This window comes from Ovis canadensis, chromosome 1 (genome assembly GCF_042477335.2).
Source record: "Ovis canadensis isolate MfBH-ARS-UI-01 breed Bighorn chromosome 1, ARS-UI_OviCan_v2, whole genome shotgun sequence".
Classification (NCBI taxonomy): Eukaryota; Metazoa; Chordata; class Mammalia; order Artiodactyla; family Bovidae; genus Ovis; species Ovis canadensis.
Genome location: NC_091245.1, coordinates 62,370,326 through 62,392,385, shown reverse-complemented (window position 1 = coordinate 62,392,385; position 22,060 = coordinate 62,370,326). Strand labels below are relative to the sequence as shown.

Here is a 22,060-nt window from a genome sequence, read left to right as displayed (position 1 = left end):
AGAGAATTAGATTTTAGGAAACTTATAAACTCTTAATAAAATGACCTTTTTATTTGCTATATAAATAGTGGTAATTCATGGCACTTGATACTTTGTTCAGAGATGAAAGAAGGTTTATGAAATCGGTAACTGCCATTTTGAAAAGTCTTGTTTCATAAACTCCAGACAGGCGTGTTCAGCACAGTTTAATACTATCCTCTCAGTCCTTTATAAATGGAATTTTCTTCTACTTGTATCCATTTCCCGGGGCTGGAGGGAGAAAAAAAAAGTTAACATTCTGTAGGTAATAGTGCAAAACACTCTCGGTTTGTCTCTGAGACCGAATTTAAGTCTTCAGGTCTGTGTGTGTGTGTGTGTGTGTATATATATATATACATATATATATATATACACACACACACATATATATATATAATTTTAAAGTCAGGCCTATGTATTTTTAAAGTATTTTCATTTATGATTTAAAATGATCTCCAAACTTCTCTGTAGCAATAATTCTCAAGCATGCAGCAGAATCATCATAACAGGTTTATAAACAGACTGCTGGCCCACTCCCTAAGCTAGTGATTGAGCAGGTCTGTGGCCCAACAGTTTGCCTTTGTAACAAGTTCTTAGGTGATGCTACTGGTCCACCTTTCAAACCACTGATCTTTAGGGATGTTTCAGGTGAACCAAGGTTAATCTCTAGACCAGAATGCTGTATCAGAGATTAGTTTTAACTCATGGGAATAAATGCACAAGCATAATTTAAGGTATAAATATTCAAAACTTAAAGTGCATGGTTTTATTCTCATTCCATCCTTTTTAAAATTGCCTAACTGGCTTTTCATAGAGTAAGCACATACCTTATGGACCCATTCATATTCTCCATATTTAGAATCAAAGGTTCCTTTCTGAAGAGATCTTAATTTTAAGGTAAAACGTGGTCCCAGTTCCTGAATTCCCACTTTCTTTTCGCTCTTGAATATGTATCTTAAAGAAAAAAAAGAGTTAAGGAAATCAGTCTGAATGAACCCAACTATTCTTTAATATATATATCAGTTTTAATTTCTCATCTACAGTACTTGTCAGAATACATTGGGAAACAGGTTTATATAGAAAACATGTTTCATAATTGAAGTCAAAGTCCAAGGAGTTAAAGTACTTTCCTTACCTGTGAAATCTGAAGAAGATATAATCCCGTTGATTATGGAATGTGGCAACCTGCCTTCCAATAAACTGAGGATTATGGGGAAAGAGAGATGCAAACATACGTCCAATAGAGTGACCCAGTCGTGTTGTAAAATTGTTCAAAATTATTTCTGGTATGTGTTCTGTTGGGTCTTTGCCTCTTCTCTAGAAAAATGATGAAAAATCACAACAGTGGCAAAAGTACATCTCATTGCAGTTTCAAGTTTTAGAATTTACATGACATTGAAACATTTTAGTTATCTTAATGACAAATTACTATAGATAACGTCTCTGATCTGGGAAGATCCTACATGCCGTGGAGTGGCTAAGCCCACGTGCAGTTACAGAGCCTGTGCTCTAGAGCCCTTGAGTCACAACTACTGAAGCCTGTGTACCTAGAGCCCATGCTCTACAAGGAGACAAGCCACAACTAGAGAGAAGCCCCCACTCACCCCACAGCATCACAAAACCAACCAGCCCCGCCCCCAAATTAAATCAATGAACCTATAGGTTATAGCATTTACTAATCAGACACTGTGAGGAGACCAGTGCCAGTCAAGGAATGCATAAAACTCACCTTTATTTCTTTACGCAGACGAACACTGCTCATTTTAAAGTGAGCGGTTGGGCCGCTGGGCAGGTGACTCAGAATTAATCCATCTGTTCACAAAGCTAAGGACACACTGAACTCTGTAATCTAAACCTTAAGTTGTTTAAATAACTAGTCCTTTGTATACCCAAAGGCTCCTAAAATCTGTAGGTAATTCACCTATTAGGTGAATAGGTGGATGCATGTATTCCTTTGACTTGATTTTCACACCATACCCAAAACTCAAAAGACATAAATCAACCCGAATCTTTCACAAAGATTATGTTAAGCATTGAAGTAAGCGAAAAGAGCTAAAATCCACTACTATAATACAGGAATAAGGATAAGATTCTAGCATAACTGTAGCACCACAAATGGAATATAGTCTGTATATACATTTCATACATTTGTAAGGCCAGGATATGCAGTTTTCAATATCACGTAAGACCAGCTACATCTGGAAATCAAGGTTATTAGTGTTCCCAAGAGACAAGGTCTTAATTCTTGGGATTACTGTACTACAGTTTAAAATCAACCAATTAATTAACCCTTACAGACCCTACAAACAGAATTAAGCTATAAACTAAATTATAAACGAAATATAAGAAAACTACCTACAATCAAGGCTAGTCGACCAAGGGCTTTCAAAATTTGGAATGCAGCTCAAGCCTTTGTAGCACAACTTGATTCTTTCAAATAACCTTAAAAGGAGGTCAGAACTAGACTTATAAGTATCTGCACACAATATAAGTTTTATAAAACAGATGTTGCCATCTTTAAAAGACATCAACATTCTCCCATTCATCTATTAAATTAGAAACTATGGTGGTATCATCTTCAACTTTCTCCTCTCCCACCACCAGATCCTGTTCACTGCTTTTACCTTCATAAATTCCTCACTTCAATAGCTGCCTCTTACCGCAGGTGTTATTGTCTTATTTGAGGTCCTTGAGATTTTTCCGCCCAGATTAGGAACAGTATCCTGCTTGGTCTGACTTCTCTTTCACCACTTCAAGTACATCTGTCTCCTAATATAGACTAATCAAGTTGGATTTAGGCCTTGGTTCTGTAAGTAATAAGCTATGGGACTCAGCCGTGCCATTGTAGTTTCTCATAGCTTCTTATGTGCTAAGTGAAAACCTAGATACCTTGATAGTTTTGCCAGCTATAGGTAGTTTGAAACTACTCTCACCACAGACTCATCTATAGATTAAAAACATCAGCATAGCACTCATACTGTGGTTCCGCACTACCATTTTATTAATAACCTATCTCTACATATTGTTTTATAACTGGTAGACACAGTCTCTCTAATACACCATAAACAATCCTATCATGTGTTTTTTGCTTATGCTATTTCAAGTATCTACAATATTTTACTCATCCATTAAGGCCTGCTTCAAATGCCATCTCTTTTTACAGACAAAATTAAGCTCTAAATATTCTCAGCTCTCACTGTTACTATAGCAGTTGTCATTTGAGTTTTAGTTACACAAATGCCTTTCTTCCCAATGAATCCATTAACTCTAAAATCTACTTCTGACAGATACTATGCCTACTACCCAGCAGATTATCAGTAAATGTTTGAATTCTTCCCTTCTCTTTAAGGTTTGGCTATACTCATGAGGTACAGCCATAAGTATTTCTGTATCATTTGTACTACCAAAAAAAAAAAAAAAAAAAATCAAAATCTTAAGGGGATTAAGAGAAGTAGAAGTCATTTAACCTAAATCAAGGCTTGAATCTTTTCTAGAAATTTGCACTAAATTGTGGTTTGTGTCAAAACAAAGTATAAAACCCAAATGTATCAATTCCTAAGTACCTGCACTGTACAAAAGGTGTTACCTACGTTATTCCTAATCTCTAATACAAACCATGCCACATAGGACTCATCCCGATTTTTAGTAATGATTTTAGCAATGAAGAGTTTGAGAAGGGTCAGGCAGATTCATTCAAGTACTACATGGCATATCTAAACTGGGGTGGGATTACACCTGAGTCCTATACCTTAGCTGTTAATTTGCAGTCAGAAATATATAGGGGCATTTTGTTACCACTGATGTGAAAGTTACTTTGTTATGACCGACTCAAAAGGCCAGGAATGTAAAACACCCTATATAAGCTGCTCTCTACATCAAATTTCCATTTAGAAATAAGGAAGAGGAAAAAAGTGAAAGGAAGTACTGCCCCAAACAGAGGAACAAAGGTCTTGAAACCTCATTTGGGGTGGGGTGGAGGTGGGGACGACATGTTTTAAAAAGGCAGGGATTAGTACCTTCAAGGCAGATCTCTTCTGGAATAGATTAAGTACTCAAGACACTTTTTTTCTAAACTCACAATCCAGCCAAATTATAAAATGACTAACAATACAAAGCTAGTTTAGTCTTAAGTCTCTGAAAAACAACTGGTGCAAGGGGATACTTGGAGAAGGAAATGGCTACCCACTCCAGTGTTCTTGCCTGAGAAATCCCATGGACAGAGAAGCCTGATGGGCTACAGTCCATGGGGTTGCAAAGAGTCGGACATGACTGATCAAGTGGATGTCTTTAATTAACTTATACTGAAAACAATAAATGCCATAAAAGTTATTTAGATGGAAAAAAATAGATTGTAAACCATTATTTTTTAAAAAGCAGTGTTCATTGATTTTTAAAAATGTTATCCTCGCAGCATGGAAGTACTATCTCCATTGTTTATAAATCCTTGGTAATTTTAATAATTTTGACATTCAGTTGGCCACTTTTAAAGTTACTGAGGTCACAGGCAATGAGTAAGTGAAACAACATAAATGACAAAAACAAATCCAGGGATCCTTTATGTGATCTCTTATCTCAAAATAGGAAGAAATATCTAGGGTTGAGGTAACACATTCACCTTGGATCTGAGACTCATAGTAAAAGGATAGATTATTCTTGGTATCTGCAATACATAATATGGGCCCAAATACCTACTTCAAAAATGCAATCTTGTGACACCACTTCTGGCAACACAAAATCTAGCCACATCAAAATAGCTGCAGATCCCCAACTGGGAGAGGACCTTCATGCCTCTATCTTTTCAAATGGTTATGTTTTTGCAATAAGTATTCTTCCTCTGCCTTACCTCATTCACCCATATCCACCTAGACAGGGTTTAGGCGTCTTTTTTCTGTCAAGTACTTTCCTAATGTCCCCAAGGCAGATTTTTACCAAAGTTTGTACTGTATACTATATTTCACTCTGTAATTGTACTGTCTACACAATATTTTTGTTTCTTTACATATCTATTTTATCCTACTAGATTATGAATTCCCCGAAGCTGACTTTTACCAGGAAACATTTTCTTATTCTTTTAAATATATCTTAAAAGGGGGTGAAGGGGAGACAAGAAAACGCCTTAAAAAGAACAAAGGATACTTGGTATTTTACGATCTTCATTAATAACAATCAGGTCTGTGAAATCTCTTGAGATGCACTGTGGAATAATTTTTTTCAGAGCCAGTCCTCTTCTGTAATAAACATGTGAATTTGGTATAACTGTAGAGAGCTGTTCACAGAGTCGTACTGTTCTCTATAAAACAAAATAACAAAATCCTCAAAAATCAAAAAGAATAAAAATCTAAGTGGCATATACTTATAAGGAAAGTAATCATTATAGTGTTACTAATAGAGAGCAAGGCTAGGGAAGAATCAAATCCAAACAGTTTCATCCTCCATCAAAGGCTGATCTACCTAAAGCAGTCATTCTCAACTAGGGACAATTTTGTCATCAAGGGATGTTTGGAAACATCTGGAAACATTTTTGGTGGTCATGACTGATGGTAGTGGTAGAAGTTGGCTGCTATCAGTATCTAGTGGATAGAGGCCAAAATGCTGCTAAACATCCTGTAATGAACAGGACAATCTGAACAATAAAAAAATCCAGCCCCAAACGTTTAAACAGTGCTGAGGCTGAGAAAGCCTATCATGAAGAATCACACTTGGTGAACCTATATCACATCACTGATACATTTTATTTAGTTTATTTACAGACATTACCTAAGGCAATTACTAAAAATTTAACTCTTCTGAACGAAGTTATTTTAAATAACCTATGTAAGAAAATTAAGAATTCAACAACTATAGTAACTGATATGTTTACCCCATGAGGTCTATCTGACGTAGTGATGAGAATCTTGGGAGAAGTCTGTCTGTTGAAATAAGAAGCAAATTCATCTGTAGCTTCATCATAAGCAACCTGAAAACAGAGAGAGAGAACTTTACATCAAACACTCTACTGGGCCAGCATTTTACAAGCAATTCGAATAGGATTCTGTAACACTGGGTTATCTAGCTGACTCGTGGTTTAAAGAGGGCCCAGGAGGGACAGGTTAATGGCAACATGAAGAGGTTGGATAATTTTCTAGCTGAAGAATACTAATATGAAACTGGGGAAAAAAAACTGTCAAAAATAATTTCAAGAAATTGAGATGCATTCATTGAAAAATGGATCCATTTGTGGGCAAGAACATCAAGAATCTTGCCTAGAGCTATTCCATTTCCCATGTCAACCTGGGTGGCGAAAACAGTAACTGTATCAGCTTCAGGACTAACGGTAAGCGAGAACCAGCAATCCTGGGTCCACAGGTGGTAGACCAGATTCCAGGATGGGCAGGCAGGTGGTCTTGGACTTGGACTTGGCTTTGCCAGTCCAAGGTTACAGGCCTGGTTCAGGGTAGGTATGGATCAGCCAAAAATTTAAATGAGAGCTCTGGAAGTGAAAAAATCATAGACGAACTGACATAATCTCTCCCCAAATCCTTGACTGACAACTAAGCTCCACATGAGAGAGACCTGAGAATCCAGTGCACATGAAAGACAAGGGAGACTGGAGAAATGGCTGCAACTTTGAAAGCCTTCCTCAATCCACACACACCTCAGGTGGCAAGGGGAATGTATGTCTTAGGGGCCCAAGGTTTCACGATGCAACGTCTACCCAAATCACTAGCTGGCCACTGAGTCACACAAACACAGGGAAAAATCTCTAGGAAGGAAGGTTAAAAATAACACAAACTCATCAGTAGTGTAATGCTACTGTCAGAGAGATTCCAGTTTAAGTCCAGACAAGTTACTAAAACAACAAAAAAATCAATAACCTGTTAAAAAAAAATAATACTCCAGAGTTACTGCAATGTTTTCTAAAAGTGTCCAATTCTCAACCTATTAGATATACAAAGAAACAGAAAAGTATGCTGTATAATCAGGAAAAGAGAAGTCAATAAAAACTGACTGAATGGGTCCAGATGGTGAATTTAGTGACAATTTCAAAGCCATCATAACAAATATACCCAAGGAATTAAGGAAAAATACAGGCTTTTTATTTTTTAGCCTGTAAAAATACTATAAAGTAGATCTAAGATGCAGGAGAATCAATAATCCTGAAAACAGATTACTAACAATCCAATCTGAAGCATGGAGAACATAATCATAGCAAAAAGAGCAAAGCTGCAGAAATTTTTAGGATAGTGTTAACCATTTCAACAGTGTGTTAGGAAATCCCTCAAGGAGAGAAGAGGGCAGGAAAAAAAAGTATTTCAAGAAATAATGGATTAAAAACTTAACTGACAGGTCCAAACTCAACAAACATTAAGTAGAATTTAAAAAAAGAACAATACCTAAACACACTAGTGTCAAACTGGTAAAAGCCAAAAACCCAGAAAACTTTAGTAAATCATCTGGTTTTAGTAAAACCAGAAAACTTTGGTAAAACTTTAGTAAAAAACCGGTAAGTCATGACTGGTTTCTCAAAAGAAATAGTGAAGGTCAAAATTCAATGGAACAAGTTCAAAGAAAAAAACAGGTCAACCAAGGATTCTATGTCCCACAAAATTTTTTAAAAAATAAAGGCAAAATAAACGCTTTTATAAAGACAAAAACTGAAATAATTAGTTCTTAGACCTGCTACAAAACAAAGGCTTAAGAAAATCCTGCAAGCTGAAAAAGAATAATACTAGATGATCCAGAGGCAGGAAAGAAGAGGACTGTAAACAGGTAATGATGAGGGTAAACATAAGGCTTTGTGGGTGTGTTTTGTGTGTAAACTCTTTTAAATTTTTTTTTTTTTTAAACACGAGGATGTTTAAAGTAGTAATTACAACATTGGGTTTATAACATAGACAGATACATAACAACATGTGCTGACAATTAACAGCATGAGTAACAGTGGAGGTCACAAAGCTATACTGGTGCAAACTTGCTGTATTCTACCAGAATTGTGTCAGTATTTACTAGAAGTAGATTGTGATAAATCATTCTCCAGAACAGATCTTATGCTAGGACATTTATTCAATTGAAAAGGACTGAAATGAAACAAAATATGTCCCAGACCACAATAAAACTGAATTAGAAATCAACAGCAGAAATCAGCAGAAATCAGGGAAATCCTCAAATATTTGGAAATTAAGATACTTCTTGAAAATTGTAAGCCAAAGAAGAAATCACCAGAGAAATTAGAAAATATCTTCAACAGAATGAAAATGAAAACATCACAAACACACCAAAATGTATGGAAGGTGGTTAAAGCAGTGCTTGGGTGAACACCAGAGTTTTATATGCTTATATTAGAATGAAAAAATAAAATCAATAATCTAAGCTTCCATCTTAGGAAGCTAGAAAAAGAAGAGCAACTAAAACCCCAAGTAAGCAAAAAGAAAGAAAAAATAAGGATGGGACGGGGTGGGGGGCGGGGGGAACTAATGAACTTAAAAAATACAACAAGCAAGAAGAAATCATCTTTCATTAGAAGAGGTACTCAGATGTAAATGATAAAAGGAATCCATCTTAAAACTTGTGGGCGATAGCAAATGTGAATTTTATGACCATAATTTCTCATCATAAAAAGATGAAAATGAATCACATAAAAAAATAGAATAAACTCAGAGTATAAAAGAAATAATAAAGGTAAGAGGAGATATAAGTGAATTAGGAAACATTTAATAGACAAATAAAATAGTAACTTGAAAAGAATAACAAAACAGGTATGTCTCTGGTGAAAGCTCAAATAAACAAGATTAGGAATGAAAACAGGGTATTACTTCAGTTTCACTCATGAGCATATTCTATCTAAACAATGCATTTAACAAACCAAAACAATATTTTAAGAAGATAAAACACCTTAACTAAATTTGATTTACCCCATGAATAGAACAGGTTTAACACTAGAAAGTCCATTTCATTTATTAAATTACTGCAATAAAGGAGAAAACTGGATATTCATCTCCATATTTGCAGAAAAGTATATAAATTATCTTAATATTTGCAGGAAAGACATCTAACTTTCTAATTCATTCATTAAACAAACAAAGCAGCAAAAAAAAAGAATGGAATTTCCATAACTCATAAGGAAAATCTACCATTAATGACACATACATTAATGATGATACACTGGAAGTATTCTTTAAAATTAGTAACATGGCATAGAGGATAATGCTGCTTTTTAAAATTTATTTGACATTATGGTGCGATTCAAATAAGCACAAAAGAAATTGTTAATGGTTTGAAAGAAACAAACACATATTTGAAGAAATGATTATCTAAACATGAAATGAAAACATGTAGAAAAATTATTAGAAGTAAATTCTACTGATTAAAAGATCATGATTCAAAAAGCAATCTCATTTTTGTAAATCAGCAAATCAGATAGTTTTCAGAGACATGTGATTTATACTATCGAGAAAAAAAATACCCAGATACCCAGGAATAGTTGTAATAAGATTTATGTGTATAACTTGTATGAAGAAAACAATGATATTCACTGAAATACATTTTCAGTATTTAAAGGCCCAGTGAAGCAAAATTTGAGATCCCAACGGAACATTTCATGCCAAGATGGGCACAATAAAGAACAGAAATGGTATGGACCTAACAGATGCAGAAGATATTAAGAAGAAGTGGCAAGAATACACACAAGAACTATACAAAAAAGATTTTCACGACCCAGATAATCACAATGGTGTGATCACTCACCTACAACCAGACATCCTGGAATGCATATCAAGTAGGCGTTAGGAAGCATCACTACGAACAAAACTACTTAAGGTGATGGAATTCCAGTTGAGCTATTTCAAATCCTAAAAGACGATGCTATGAAAGTGCTGCACTCAATATGTCAGCAAATTTGGAAAACTCAGCAGTGGCCATAGGACTGGAAAAGGTCAGTTTTCATTCCAACCCCAAAGAAAGGCAATGCCAAAGAATGCTCAAACTACCACTCATCTCATTCGCTAGCAAAGTGATGCTCAAAATTCTCCAAGCCAGGCTCCAACAGTCTGTAGACCACGAAATACCAGATGTTCAAGATGGATTTAGAAAACGCAGAGGAACCAGAGATCAAACTGCCAACATCCACTGGATCATGGAAAAAGCAAGAGAGTTCCAGAAAAACATCTACTTTTGCTTTATTGACTACGCCAAAGCCTTTGACTGTGTGGATCACAACAAAATGTGGAAAATTCTGAAAGAGATTGGGAATACCAGACCACCTGACCTGCCTTTTGAGAAATCTGTATGCAGGTTAAGAAGCAACAGTTAGAACTAGACATGCAACAACAGACTGGTTCCAAATAGGAAAAGGAGTACGTCAAGGCTGTATATTGTCACCCTGCTTATTTAACTCCTATGCAGAGTACATCATGAGAAACGCTGGGGTGGATGAAGCATAAGCTGGAACCAAGATTGCCAGGAGAAGAATCAATAACCTCAGATATGCAGATGATACCACCCTTATGGCAGAAAGTGAAGAGGAATTAAAGAGCCTCTTGATGAAAGTGAAAGAGGAGAGTGAAAAAGCTGGCTTAAAACTCAACATTCAACTAAGACCATGGCATCTAGTCCCATCACTTCATGGCAAATAGATGGGGAAACAATGGAAACAGTGGCAGACTCTATTTTTGGGGGCCCCAAAATCACTGCAGATGGTGATTGCAGCCATGAAATTAAAAGATGCTTGCTCCTTGGAAGAAAAGCTATGACCATCCTAGATAGCATATTAAAAAGCAGAGACATTATAGTACTGTCAACAAAGGTCCGTCTAGTCAAAGCTATGGTTTTTCCAGTAGTCACGTAGGGATCTGAGAGTTGGACTATAAAGAAAGCTGAACACTGAAGAATTGATGCTTTTGAACTGTGGTGTTGGAGAAGATTCTTGAGAGTCCCTTGGACAGAAAGGAGATTCAACCAGTCCATCCAAAGGAAGAAAGTCCTGAATATTCATTGGAAGGACTGATGCTGAAGCTGAAACTCCAATACTTTGGCCACCTGATGTGAAGAACTGACTCATGTGAAAAGACCCTGATGCTCGGAAAGACTGGAGGAGGGAGGAGAATGGGACAACTGAGGATGAGATGGTTGGATGGCATCACAGACTTAATGGACATGAGTTGAGTAAACTCTGGGAGTTGGTGATAGACAGAGAGGCCTGGCATGCTGCAGTCCATGGGGTTGCAAAGAGTTGGACAAGACTGAGTGACTAAACTGAAACAAGATATATATACATACATACATATATACTAAGACTTCCCTGGTGGTTCAGACAGTAAAACATCTGCCTACAATGTGGGAGACGGGGGTTCAATTCTTGGGTTGGGAAAATCCCCTGGAGAAGGAAATGGCAACCCTCTCCAGTGATTCTTGCCAGGAAAATCCCATGGATGGAGGAGCCTGATAGGCTACAGTCAATGGGGTCTCAAAGAGTTGGACACAACTGAGCCACTTCACTACCTACCTACCTGCATATATACTATATATATATATATATATATATATACAGTGGATATATACACACACACACATATAGGGTTGGCCAAGAAGTTCGTTCCGTAAAATAGTCTGTAAGATGGCCCAGAAAAACCCGCATGAACTTTTTGGCCAACCCAATAGTACCTAGATTCTGACACTGATCTGATTTAGTACGAGTCACACTTTTATACGGAAGATGTAAGATCCAGGAAGATAACACTGTTGAAGAGAGGGATTTGAGGATGGGAATGGCGAGGGGCATCTTTCCTTCACAGCTATCAAAACTTACCATGAAGCTAAATAATCAAGAAACTAAAGAACCAATCCAGTAACAAGCTACCAAAAAAAAAAAAAGACTCAGCACATATGGACAACTAATGTATCACACAGCACTACAATTTACTATGAGATAGACTACTACTTCAAAAATGGTGCTGGGAAGCTGGTTATGTAAGAGGGAGAAAGAGGGAAGACTGGAAGAAAGAAATTGATTTCCTTTCTCACTCTAATAAGAGAAATCCATTTCTGATAATTAAGTACATGAATGTGTACCTTGACTCTTTCTCTGTACTGTTGCAAACTAAAGGGAAAAATGAAAGATTATCTTGAAACCAAGAGTTTTATATGGACACACGAAAAAATAGCATCAGATTACCTTAGCTGTCAAAATGTCTAACAAATACTACACAAATCTATAGTAAAAATTTATAAAACAAGGACTGCTTTTCAAATGACATTAAAAAACACTGGAAAAATTATTCATTGACAAATAAGTTTATCTAAGCATAAAATACAACACCTTCTGAGAAAATAATTTATTTCCTTTTTCTACAGCATTGTTGGAAAACCTAATTATGAAATAATCTTTAACAAATAATAAGATAATATGCCAGCATTATAGCTAAATCAATCCATTATATAATTTCACCAGCTAGTACTTTAAATTAAACACTGGCATAAGAACAGATAAGTTATCAAATGCAATTATCCAAATTTATTTAAGACTTCTAACATTTACCTCTTCATCATTAGGATCTACTATGGTTTCATCATACACTCGCTGGTTGTCAATAGTCTTGGGTACAGGCTTTGGTGGAGCCTAAATAAAAGAAAAAAATGTTAAGTCTGGGAAGCATTTCACATTAATAATTTTGCATTATGCTCGGGGAAGAATAACAAAAATCTGGAAATAATGCAAAAACTCAATCTGTTTCTCATTCAACCCACTGCTACATCAGTCCTAGTAACAATATTGAGTAAGAGGCTTTTTAACTCTTTAAGCACACAAATGCACTTACTGGAAGAACTGCTGACAGGATAAAATGGCTTAAAACCAGGCAAAAGTAGCAGAAAGAGAAAACGGAATTAATAATTATTCACGAAGATGAAAAATATCAAACATAACAGAAAAATCACAAAGGTCCATATTTAGGTAGCTTGGTTCGAATACTTTCAGAAAACTATTCAGAAATATCTAACAAAGGCTACAAATCTGTATCTTTCTGCTGAACTAGTAATTCTAGTTTAGAGAATTTATGGTAAGGAATGAAAAGGGGAGCAATTTATACAAAGAAATATGTATAATCACTATGGTTAGTGGAAATGAACACTAAATAGGGCAAATGTCCAACAAGAAGATAATGACTATGGCATTGCCAACTTAATGGAATAGCATTAGCATCAGCAATCACATACACTCAGCTTAGATCAAGAAATTGTGTAAATGAAATTTTAAGGAGCAAGAACACAAAACCATAACCATACACTGATTAAAACTAATCTAAAATATATGTACACTAACAGAGATGAATATGACCTGATAAACTATTTAGGAATTCTTTTTTATTATTTTATGAAATGAATATTAAGTTTTAAGTAATTTTTTTAAAAGAGGCAGTTCTAGATCATCTATCAATCCAAAAACAAGAATGGTGATATTTTCAAATGGTGATCAGCATATTAATTTGCTATAACTGATTATTGAGTTAAAAAGAGACTAACACTGCTTGATAGGATTTTGCAGGTGAAAACAGTCTTAATATTGAAATTTCCTGTGATTTAATCTAATACTATTCAAGAGAATTCATGAAAAAGTAGTATTTAGTTTGTATACAGTATATGTATATAGTCTGTAGTTTTCCCTTCCTCAAAAATGCTTATTACTTGGTACTCCATCTTAAGTAAGAGAAGGGAGGAGGGGGAGTTGAACATTTTTAAAATTTTGCAGGTATAAAACGCAACCTGAAGCATTCAATAGTTCTTTTAAAATTTTTCAATAGAGAGATTTCACTTTTTGTCAGCATCACAAAAACAGCTAAATCCTTTCTTGATGCTCTTTTCTTTGCCACAGTCCACTCAGGCGTTTCACCTTCCTCCTACTCCCCATTCTCACTCTTCACAGGTTTATACCCTCTGTGTCAGCTCTCATTCTCACACATCCCAACCCTACAACAGAAGAGGCTCTATTATGCCTTTCTTCAGCCTAGCATAACAAAATGCCTTTGCTTCAAGTCTGAAGAACTCCAGTTACAGGCCTATGGTGGGGATCTTCTCCATTCCCAGTCAGGGATAATGTGTCTCTGCCTCTCAAACACATGAAGTTAAGTAAAATAAGCAAGCTGGAAGTATATATACCATTTTGAAATTTTGAAAACATGCAAAATACCACTACTACTGTATTTACTGTTTATACACACAAACATAATAAAGGAAACAAACAAGTGCATGGAAATCATAAAAAGCAATTTCATGAGTTATTGTCTTTTTTTTTTTGACTCTGCTTCGAGACAAAAGGGATCTTAGTTCCCCAATCAATCAAGGATCAAACCCTTGCCTCCTGCAGGGCAAGTGTGGAATCTTAACCACTGGACTGCCAGGGAAGTCCCAAAGAGTGGTTGTCTTTGGAGGGGCAAGCAATCAGAAAATACCACATAAGACACTTGAACACTATTTACTAATGCATTATTTCTTGAGTAAAGGATAGAAAGGGGTGTGCTGTATTGTTTTTACATCATTTTAAACATTCAAAATATTTCATAATAAATTTTAAAATAAAGTGATTCAATGTAAATATTAGGGAACATTACTTAATACAAGATATAAAGCAGAGGACTAAAAATTTTATTTACCTTATCACCAAGAGCCTCTCTCTCTTTTTTAAGTTTTTTCTTAGCTGCCAACTTTTCCTAAAGGATTTAAAAAAGAAAAGAACAATATTGAGCAACTAGTTACATAGCAAACACATAATGAAATTACTAATGCTATGAATATTTAAACTGACCAGTCTAAGAACTGTATTAAAATAAACATCCAGACTTAGATTTTCACACCCAAGTTATTGTAAACCAGATGATCTTGCTCCCTCAAAATAATCTAAATTGACAAGTTTGAATATTTAAAATTTCATTAGCTTTATCTTTTACTCTAAAGCCTCAAATAAAGTGAAAGTGCAAAATGTATACTAAACAAGTTAACAAGCTTTTGTTATTTTGCATTCCTAACAAGTTGGAAACTAAAGAAAATTTATGGCTATTCTGGTGGCCTCTTTTGAAAAGCGCTAAAAATAATGAGAGTTTTCACATTGTTTACAATAAATCCATCACTAGTTATTCAAACATTTTATAATCAAAATATGCTTTTATTATTCAGAATCTGCTGGGTGTACTGTAAATCTGTAACTTCTGGGGACTTCTGAACAGTATGCTTGACACACAATATAAAATAAAAATTTTCTTTTCCCTAGCGCCTGTTGATCCTCAATCCACCAGGTCTCCGATTAGAAATTAGACCCAAGAAATCTAGGACACCCTTCCCCCATACGTGTGCACCAAAATGGGTTTTTTTGTCCCTTCCAGGTACTCCAATAGCACTTGTCACCTACGACAAATAGGACACTGTGTAGGGCCTTAACAAGTCTAGCAAGAGGCAGCAGGCAAGTAAAAAGAATACTGTGTATGAATTTTCGCGATATGCAATAAGCAACTTGGTTCCAAGCAAGCAACTTGGTTCCAAGCAAGCGTAATTTAACCACAAATGAGCACCGTGACTTCGGGCTTTATCTCTATGTGTATACCTCCTAGATTGGTATAAGGACAATGCGGGAAAGAGTAAATCCAATTTCTAGAAACTTTACAGTCTAACTTCGGTAAGAGCGGCTACAGTAATCAGAGAAGGATCCTTTTGGATATCTGTACTGCCTGTACTGCAGATTTTAGGCATTAACCAACGTTAGGTTGACTGGGGAAACAGGAGACGAAAATTCTTGCCTTTTAAGTCTGGCGGGGGTGGAGGGGGCAGAGGAGCCGGGTAGGAAAGTAATTTTTAATACTAGGAGAGCAAGAGTTCTTGCTTTCTTTCGCAACCAAGGACAACAGAGCTGGCAAGGAAAGCAATCCTTGCTACTCAGACGGAAAGCTGAGCCGAGAGTGTGGTAAAAACGAGGGTGCAGGAACCAGGGCAGGGCTGCTTGGCCCCTACCCCTTCCGGATTAATAAGCGCCGCCTGCGACCCGGGCAGGGGTGCCCGCGCATGTGCATCGTCCAGCCCGCCCCACCCCACTGGCTCTAGAGCGACACCGCGCACGCGCTCTGGCGACTCCGCTGCCTCATACCTTCCGCTGCTGCTGTTTCCACCGCGTGAACATTAAGTGTCGCCGCTGTTTGTTCTTAATTTCCGAAATGCTGAATCCTGGAGGAAAGGCAGCGGTCTTTGGGGGTTGTACCCCGCTTTCCGTCGTCCCATCCTCACCGACTGCAGCCTCCTGAGCTTCTTCAGTAGCGGCTTTGCGTTTCAGGCCTTTTTTTCCGCTGCCGCCGCTCTTGTCTCCGGCCTTCGCCATGGTATTTTTGCTCCTTGTGGTCTGTACGGAAACGGAAGTAGCTTCCTCGTCCCACCCCCGTCCTTAAGCTTTTATTTCCGGGGTCGGGAAAGTCTTAAAGGAAAGTGTATGTTTGCTGAGTTTTATCAGTTTTAAGGAGGTGCTGAAATTTAGGCTTGAGAAGAATATACGGAGCTTGCCCAGGCATGTGAACTGTGAATTGAGTTGCTGAAATCCATTATTGACTGTTATCCATGCGAGAGCCCTTCAAACCTAAGTGTTAGTTGCTCAGTCCTGTCGGCCTCTTTGCGACCTCATGGACTGTATGTAGCCTGCCAGGCTCCCCTATCCGTGGAATTCTCCAGGCAAGAATACCTGAGTGGATTGTTATTTCCTTCTCCAGGCGATCTTCCCCACCCAGGGATAGAACCTGGGTCTCCTGCATTGCAGGCGGAATCTTCTGAGCCACTATGGCCTAAGTACAAAACAATATAGAGTTTACATTCTACTAGAAACTAAAATGATCTCCCAAATAATTACTGTGGTAAGCTATTAACTATGCATGGTGTTGTAAAAATAGGACAGGATAAAAGAAGATGAGGGGGTAAAGGGATGGGTTACAGCTCTTAAATAGGATTCTGAGAGTGGTCTTAATTATTGAGCAGAGATTTGAAGGGCATATGGGTTTCCCTGGTGGTTCAGGGGTAACGAACCTAGCTGCAATGCAGGAGACCGGGGTTCCATCCCTGAGTACGGAAGATACTCTGGAGAAGGAAATGGCAACCCACTCCAGTATTCTTGCCCCAGAATTCAAATGGACAGAGGAGGTTGGCGTGTTACAGTCCATGCGATCAGAAAAGAGTGGAACACCACTTAGTGACTGAACAGTAACAACAAATGGAGCATACAGTGCAGTTATCTGGGGGAAGAGCTGTTAATATGAGAAAAGCAAAGCTTTTTATCTAGGAGAAAAGCTGTCCAGGCCAAGGAAACGTTCAGCTCCAAGGCTTCAGTCAGTAGCGAGCCTGGCTTGTTCAGAAAACCTCAATGAAGCCAGAGGTCAATGAGAGAGGAGAGTCAAGGTGGTGGGAGTGGGCGTGGGAGGTTAGGGTGACAGATTGTGTAAGATTTTGTAAGGACTTTGGCTTTTATGTGAGATGCAGATTTCTTGGAAGATTTTGAGTAAAGGAATGGTGTGATGACATATTTTAAAAGCATCACTCAGATTCTTCTAAGTGTAGACTGTAGGGGAGGGAAAGTGACAGGAGGGGAGAAATGAATGTCTTGAACGGGTGGTACTAGTGGAGGTGGTAAGAAGTGAACAGATTATTTTGGGAGGTAGAATTCCTGACAATTGAATGAAAGGCATAAGAGAAAGAGAAGAGTCACAGATGACTCCAAGATTTTGACTGAATGACTGGAAGGTTGGAGAGAGAGGTATGGGCTGGAGATCAGAATTGGGGAGTCATCAGCTAATGGATAGTAATTCAAACTATTATAGTGAGTGTAGATAAAGAACTGAAATTGAGAAGAGAATGATGAACTGAACCCTGAAGCAGTCTCACATGAAGAGCTAGAAAGAAAAGGAGGACCTAGTAAAGGAGAATGAGAATGGAAAATCAAGAGAGTAGAGTGTCATGAAAGCGAACATGTTTTCCCAGTGAGTAAATTTTGCCATATTCCTCATTCTAATTTTAGGAAAATGACCTCCAAACAATTCTTTTTGGTTTACTGTCAGCAGTTGATTTTCCAGAAATTACCTTAATTTCAAGTTATATGTTTCAATATTGACATTGGGTGTTTTGCTAATCTAATATTTTGGTTTCCATCCTTTATTTTCACCTTTTCAAGTTCTTTTCAACTGGATGTTAAAGATATCAAAACTGTAGTTTAGAATACAAACCCCACCAAAACCTTCTACCAAGCTACAAGTCCAGAATTGTGATTAGAAAACAAAACCTGTCTGCTTAGATCCAAAACTGGATTTGAATTATACAATACAATAAAAAGGAAAAAATAGTGTGGAGCTAAAAAGTCACTAGCCTACAGGTTTGGCTTCAAGCAGTCATAAAAATATTACTTGGCTTATTTAAAGAGGAATAATCAGATTGTAATTGAGGTGAGAGGGCAGCAGGAGGAGATAGACCAACCTTTATCTAAAAAACAGACTGAAATATTTTGGAAGTCTCTTCTAGTCTTAATATTTTCTGTCTCTCTACATATAGTATATTCGTTCCTTGTAAAAATAAAATAATCCTGAAGTGAATAACTGTCTTTATTTATTTAGAGGTACCATACAAGAACTGTTTATAGAGGCTGCCTTCATTGTTTGTTGCCTTCCTTGCTTGTTGGTAGTGATAGTTGTATGAGTTGAATAAAATGATTTATATGATCAGAATAGAATTCTTATCTGGAAGAAATCACAGAAGTGTTGACCAATTCAGCAGAAGTGTTTAATACTACTCAAATGAATAGGGACAGCAAGTATGATGGAAACAGTGGGCTCTGTGTTCAGATCTGTGTTTAGATTTTGATTCAGTCACATAGGTGCTATAAAATCTCAGTTAAATCAATAATCCCTCTGAGCCTCATTTTCTTCATCTGTTAACTGGGCTAATATTACCACATAGTTTCTTCGGAGAACCCCAGGGATGGGGGAGCCTGGTGGTCTGCCGTCTATGGGGTCGCACAGAGTTGGACACGACTGAAGTGACTTAGTAGTAGTTTCTTCAGATAATGTACATTAAAGAAACATACATGTGCAATAAATACTAACTAGTTATTTTTATTACTTCTAGATCTAGAGGCTAAACTAAACATTGTTGAGGAAAAAAGACATCATGCTTGCCCTCAGGTAGCTTACAGTTTGGAAGAAGATAAAACAGAATTCTAGTGTAAGTATTCAGTAGTGTTCGATATTCAATGCTTCTTAGTTTGAGGTCCGTTTCTTCCATGCACTTCTTTTCAGTAACTGCTTTATTGTTTATTATTTGCAAGGCCTACTCCTAATAGAGTATACATTATTTTAAAATAACACATTTAATTTTGATAGTTAATAACTTTTTTAACTTGATATATGAGAATAAAAATATACATGATATTCTGGAATACCCTGGAATACAACACATGGACACCAGATGAGTTCAGTGATCCAAACAAATATAACCTAAGATTCTTCTGAGAAAATTTGATCTATGTTTACAATATGACTTAAGCTCTTTACATAACATAAACCATTCCAAAAGTACAAAATATTAGTCTATTGCATGAAGAAAAAGAAATACCAGGTTTAGGGATAAAAAATTTTTTGTTTACAATGTGCTATAACTCTTTAAGAAACACAAAGTAATAAATTAATGCTCTCTGAGCTTGAATTATGCTATTCAGTTTGTTATTGGTTAAAGAAAAACCAAAATAGAAGCCTCATTTTGAATATACTGCTGGACCAAACACTCATAATTATATAACTAAAACTTTTAAACTGTCCAGATTTGCCCAAAGTCTAACTCTGATCTAAAACTAAAACAGCTTTTTTCAGGTCAGTATGACCTTAAAGCTTCCCAGCAAATTGCTATAGACAGTTAAGCTTACACAGTGCTGCTACTATATAAAGACTAAGTTTCTAGTAACCAGTCACACACACAACACACACACACACATGCTTCCTCATTCATGCTTTTTAAACTCAGCTGTCACTGCTGCATGCTGAGCTTCTAACCACGTTTCAGCTCAAAATTTCCCTGTTTTGAGCAGTGTTTCTTGCTTAATAAAATGCTTATATCAAGTAAAGCTCTCCAGATTTTCTTTTGACAGGACAATAGAACTATTACAGAGCTAGTTTTTCATCTGTGAATATTTCCCTGGTATCCAAGACCTGTTTTTGGCAATTAAATTACTTATCTCATAGAAGTTTGAGAAGCCTCTTTTTTGTTTATTGTATACCTTAAATTGTCTTAGTGACTAATGAAGATGGTAGAGAAGTTATTACAAGAATTCATAGTGTCAGTACAACTCTCAGGATGTCAGCTCTCCTTTGAAAGAAGTTAAAAAAGTCAATGAGTAGAATGAATACAACTTTGTGAGGCGATATTAGAGCCACACACACTCCTACCCAAAACTGAATTAGAGTACTCAAATATGAGAACTTCTGAAATACTGAAAACCTGGAGATTAATTGTATGGTTAATACTGCCATCTCTATGTACTCCACACTATGAAATAGGCATAATGCATATCCTGGCCTTTCCGGAAACCAGAAATATATTAGAAAACCAACAGTTTTCTTCCAGAAGTAAGTCTTTATAGGTTGTAATAATTTCCTTGAGACGTTTAACGTTTTTTCAGTAGACACTGAACTCGGCCATGATAGTGTTGGATGGAAGGACAGTCCTCACTTTATTTTCTGAGTAGTCTTATCCTTAGCATTAAGATGGGCTGTTGGCATAAACAGGGTTTTTTTTTTTTTTTTCTTTTTTCTGCCTGCTAATTTTGCAGAGTGCATGTAGTTCCACCATATCAGAAATGTTTCTGATCCTTACCAGGAAAACACCACAATAAAAATCCAGTTTCACTAAAATATCATCTCCTAAAGTGATTTCTTGTTATTTGAGTTCATCACAAAAGCTTTTATTTATATTTTTGTAATGCATTCAATGCCTCTGGATGATATTTCTGACTGTGGAGCAAGCATAAATATAATTTAAAAATCATCCTGGCATGACTTTTGTAGATCTAAGTATTTAGTATTCTGTTGATTGATTCATTCAACAAATATTTATTAAGTCATACTTAATGCCAGATCCTCTGGCTTTTTTTAATGTATGTATTTATAGAATTAAAAAACAAAAGCAACTCCTTGTCCTCAAAGAACTCCAGTGGGGAGAGCCCAAGTACAGAATCAAATCCCCAGAGTGTGAGAAGTTCTATGACCATTACCATGTTTTATAATCAAGACCAAATTTCTTCTCACATCTTCTTCAAAGAACCAGATTAGGTGTATTTGCAAGTCACTTGTGGTAGCTCAGAATATATTTTCCATAGATGTTAACCCATGTGTTGTGATTAGATCACCCAAACCAGAGATACAAATATTAGTTGTTTACAACCAATACTGTTTATTTTTCCCCACCTTTATGTTCTAATTTTCCATTATCATAGAATTACAATGTGACGTAAAATATTTTCTACTGTTACCATTTTACAAACAAAATATAGCAAGCATTCTGTATAATTATCAGACACAATATTAAAAAGTTGATGGAAGCATAGCCCTTAGCTTAGGCTGAAGTGAAATGGAGTGAAAGTTACTGTCATGTCTGACTCCTTGCTACCCCATGGACTATACAGTCCATGGAATTCTTCAGGCCAGAATACTGAAGTGGTTAGCGTTTTCCTTCTCCAGGGGATCTTCCCAACCCAGGAATCAAACCCAGGTCTCTCACATTGTGGGCGGATTCTTTACCAGCTGAGCCACAAGGGAAACCCATAGCTTAGGGTAGCAATTTTCAAGCTTTTATCCTTAAAAATTATTGGGAAAAAATTTTTTAAATAAAAAGCTTAAAAAGAACTATTGGGGACTCCAAAGAACATTTGTTTATATGCTTTATATCTATCGATATTTACCATGTAGAAAATTTTAATTTCTTTAGTTTTCTTAGAAAAAATTTATGTAAAAATAATGACAATAAACCAATTATGTGTAATATACACACTTTATGAAAATAAATATATTTT

General features: G+C 36.5%; 1 protein-coding gene across 1 annotated transcript; it reads right to left on the bottom strand.

Annotated features, from left to right (window-relative positions):
- Positions 1-27: 27 nt before the first annotated feature.
- Positions 28-20,230, bottom strand: RPF1 (ribosome production factor 1 homolog). Its single transcript, XM_069596360.1, has 9 exons — positions 16,121-20,230; positions 14,640-14,696; positions 12,530-12,610; positions 5,879-5,974; positions 5,155-5,308; positions 1,748-1,830; positions 1,154-1,335; positions 846-972; positions 28-249 (listed from the first exon to the last, which is right to left on the bottom strand). Exons 1-9 carry the CDS (start codon positions 16,346-16,348, stop codon positions 208-210), a joined length of 1,050 nt encoding a protein of 349 aa, XP_069452461.1. The 5' UTR covers positions 16,349-20,230; the 3' UTR covers positions 28-207.
- Between the last annotated feature and the right edge of the window lie 1,830 nt (positions 20,231-22,060).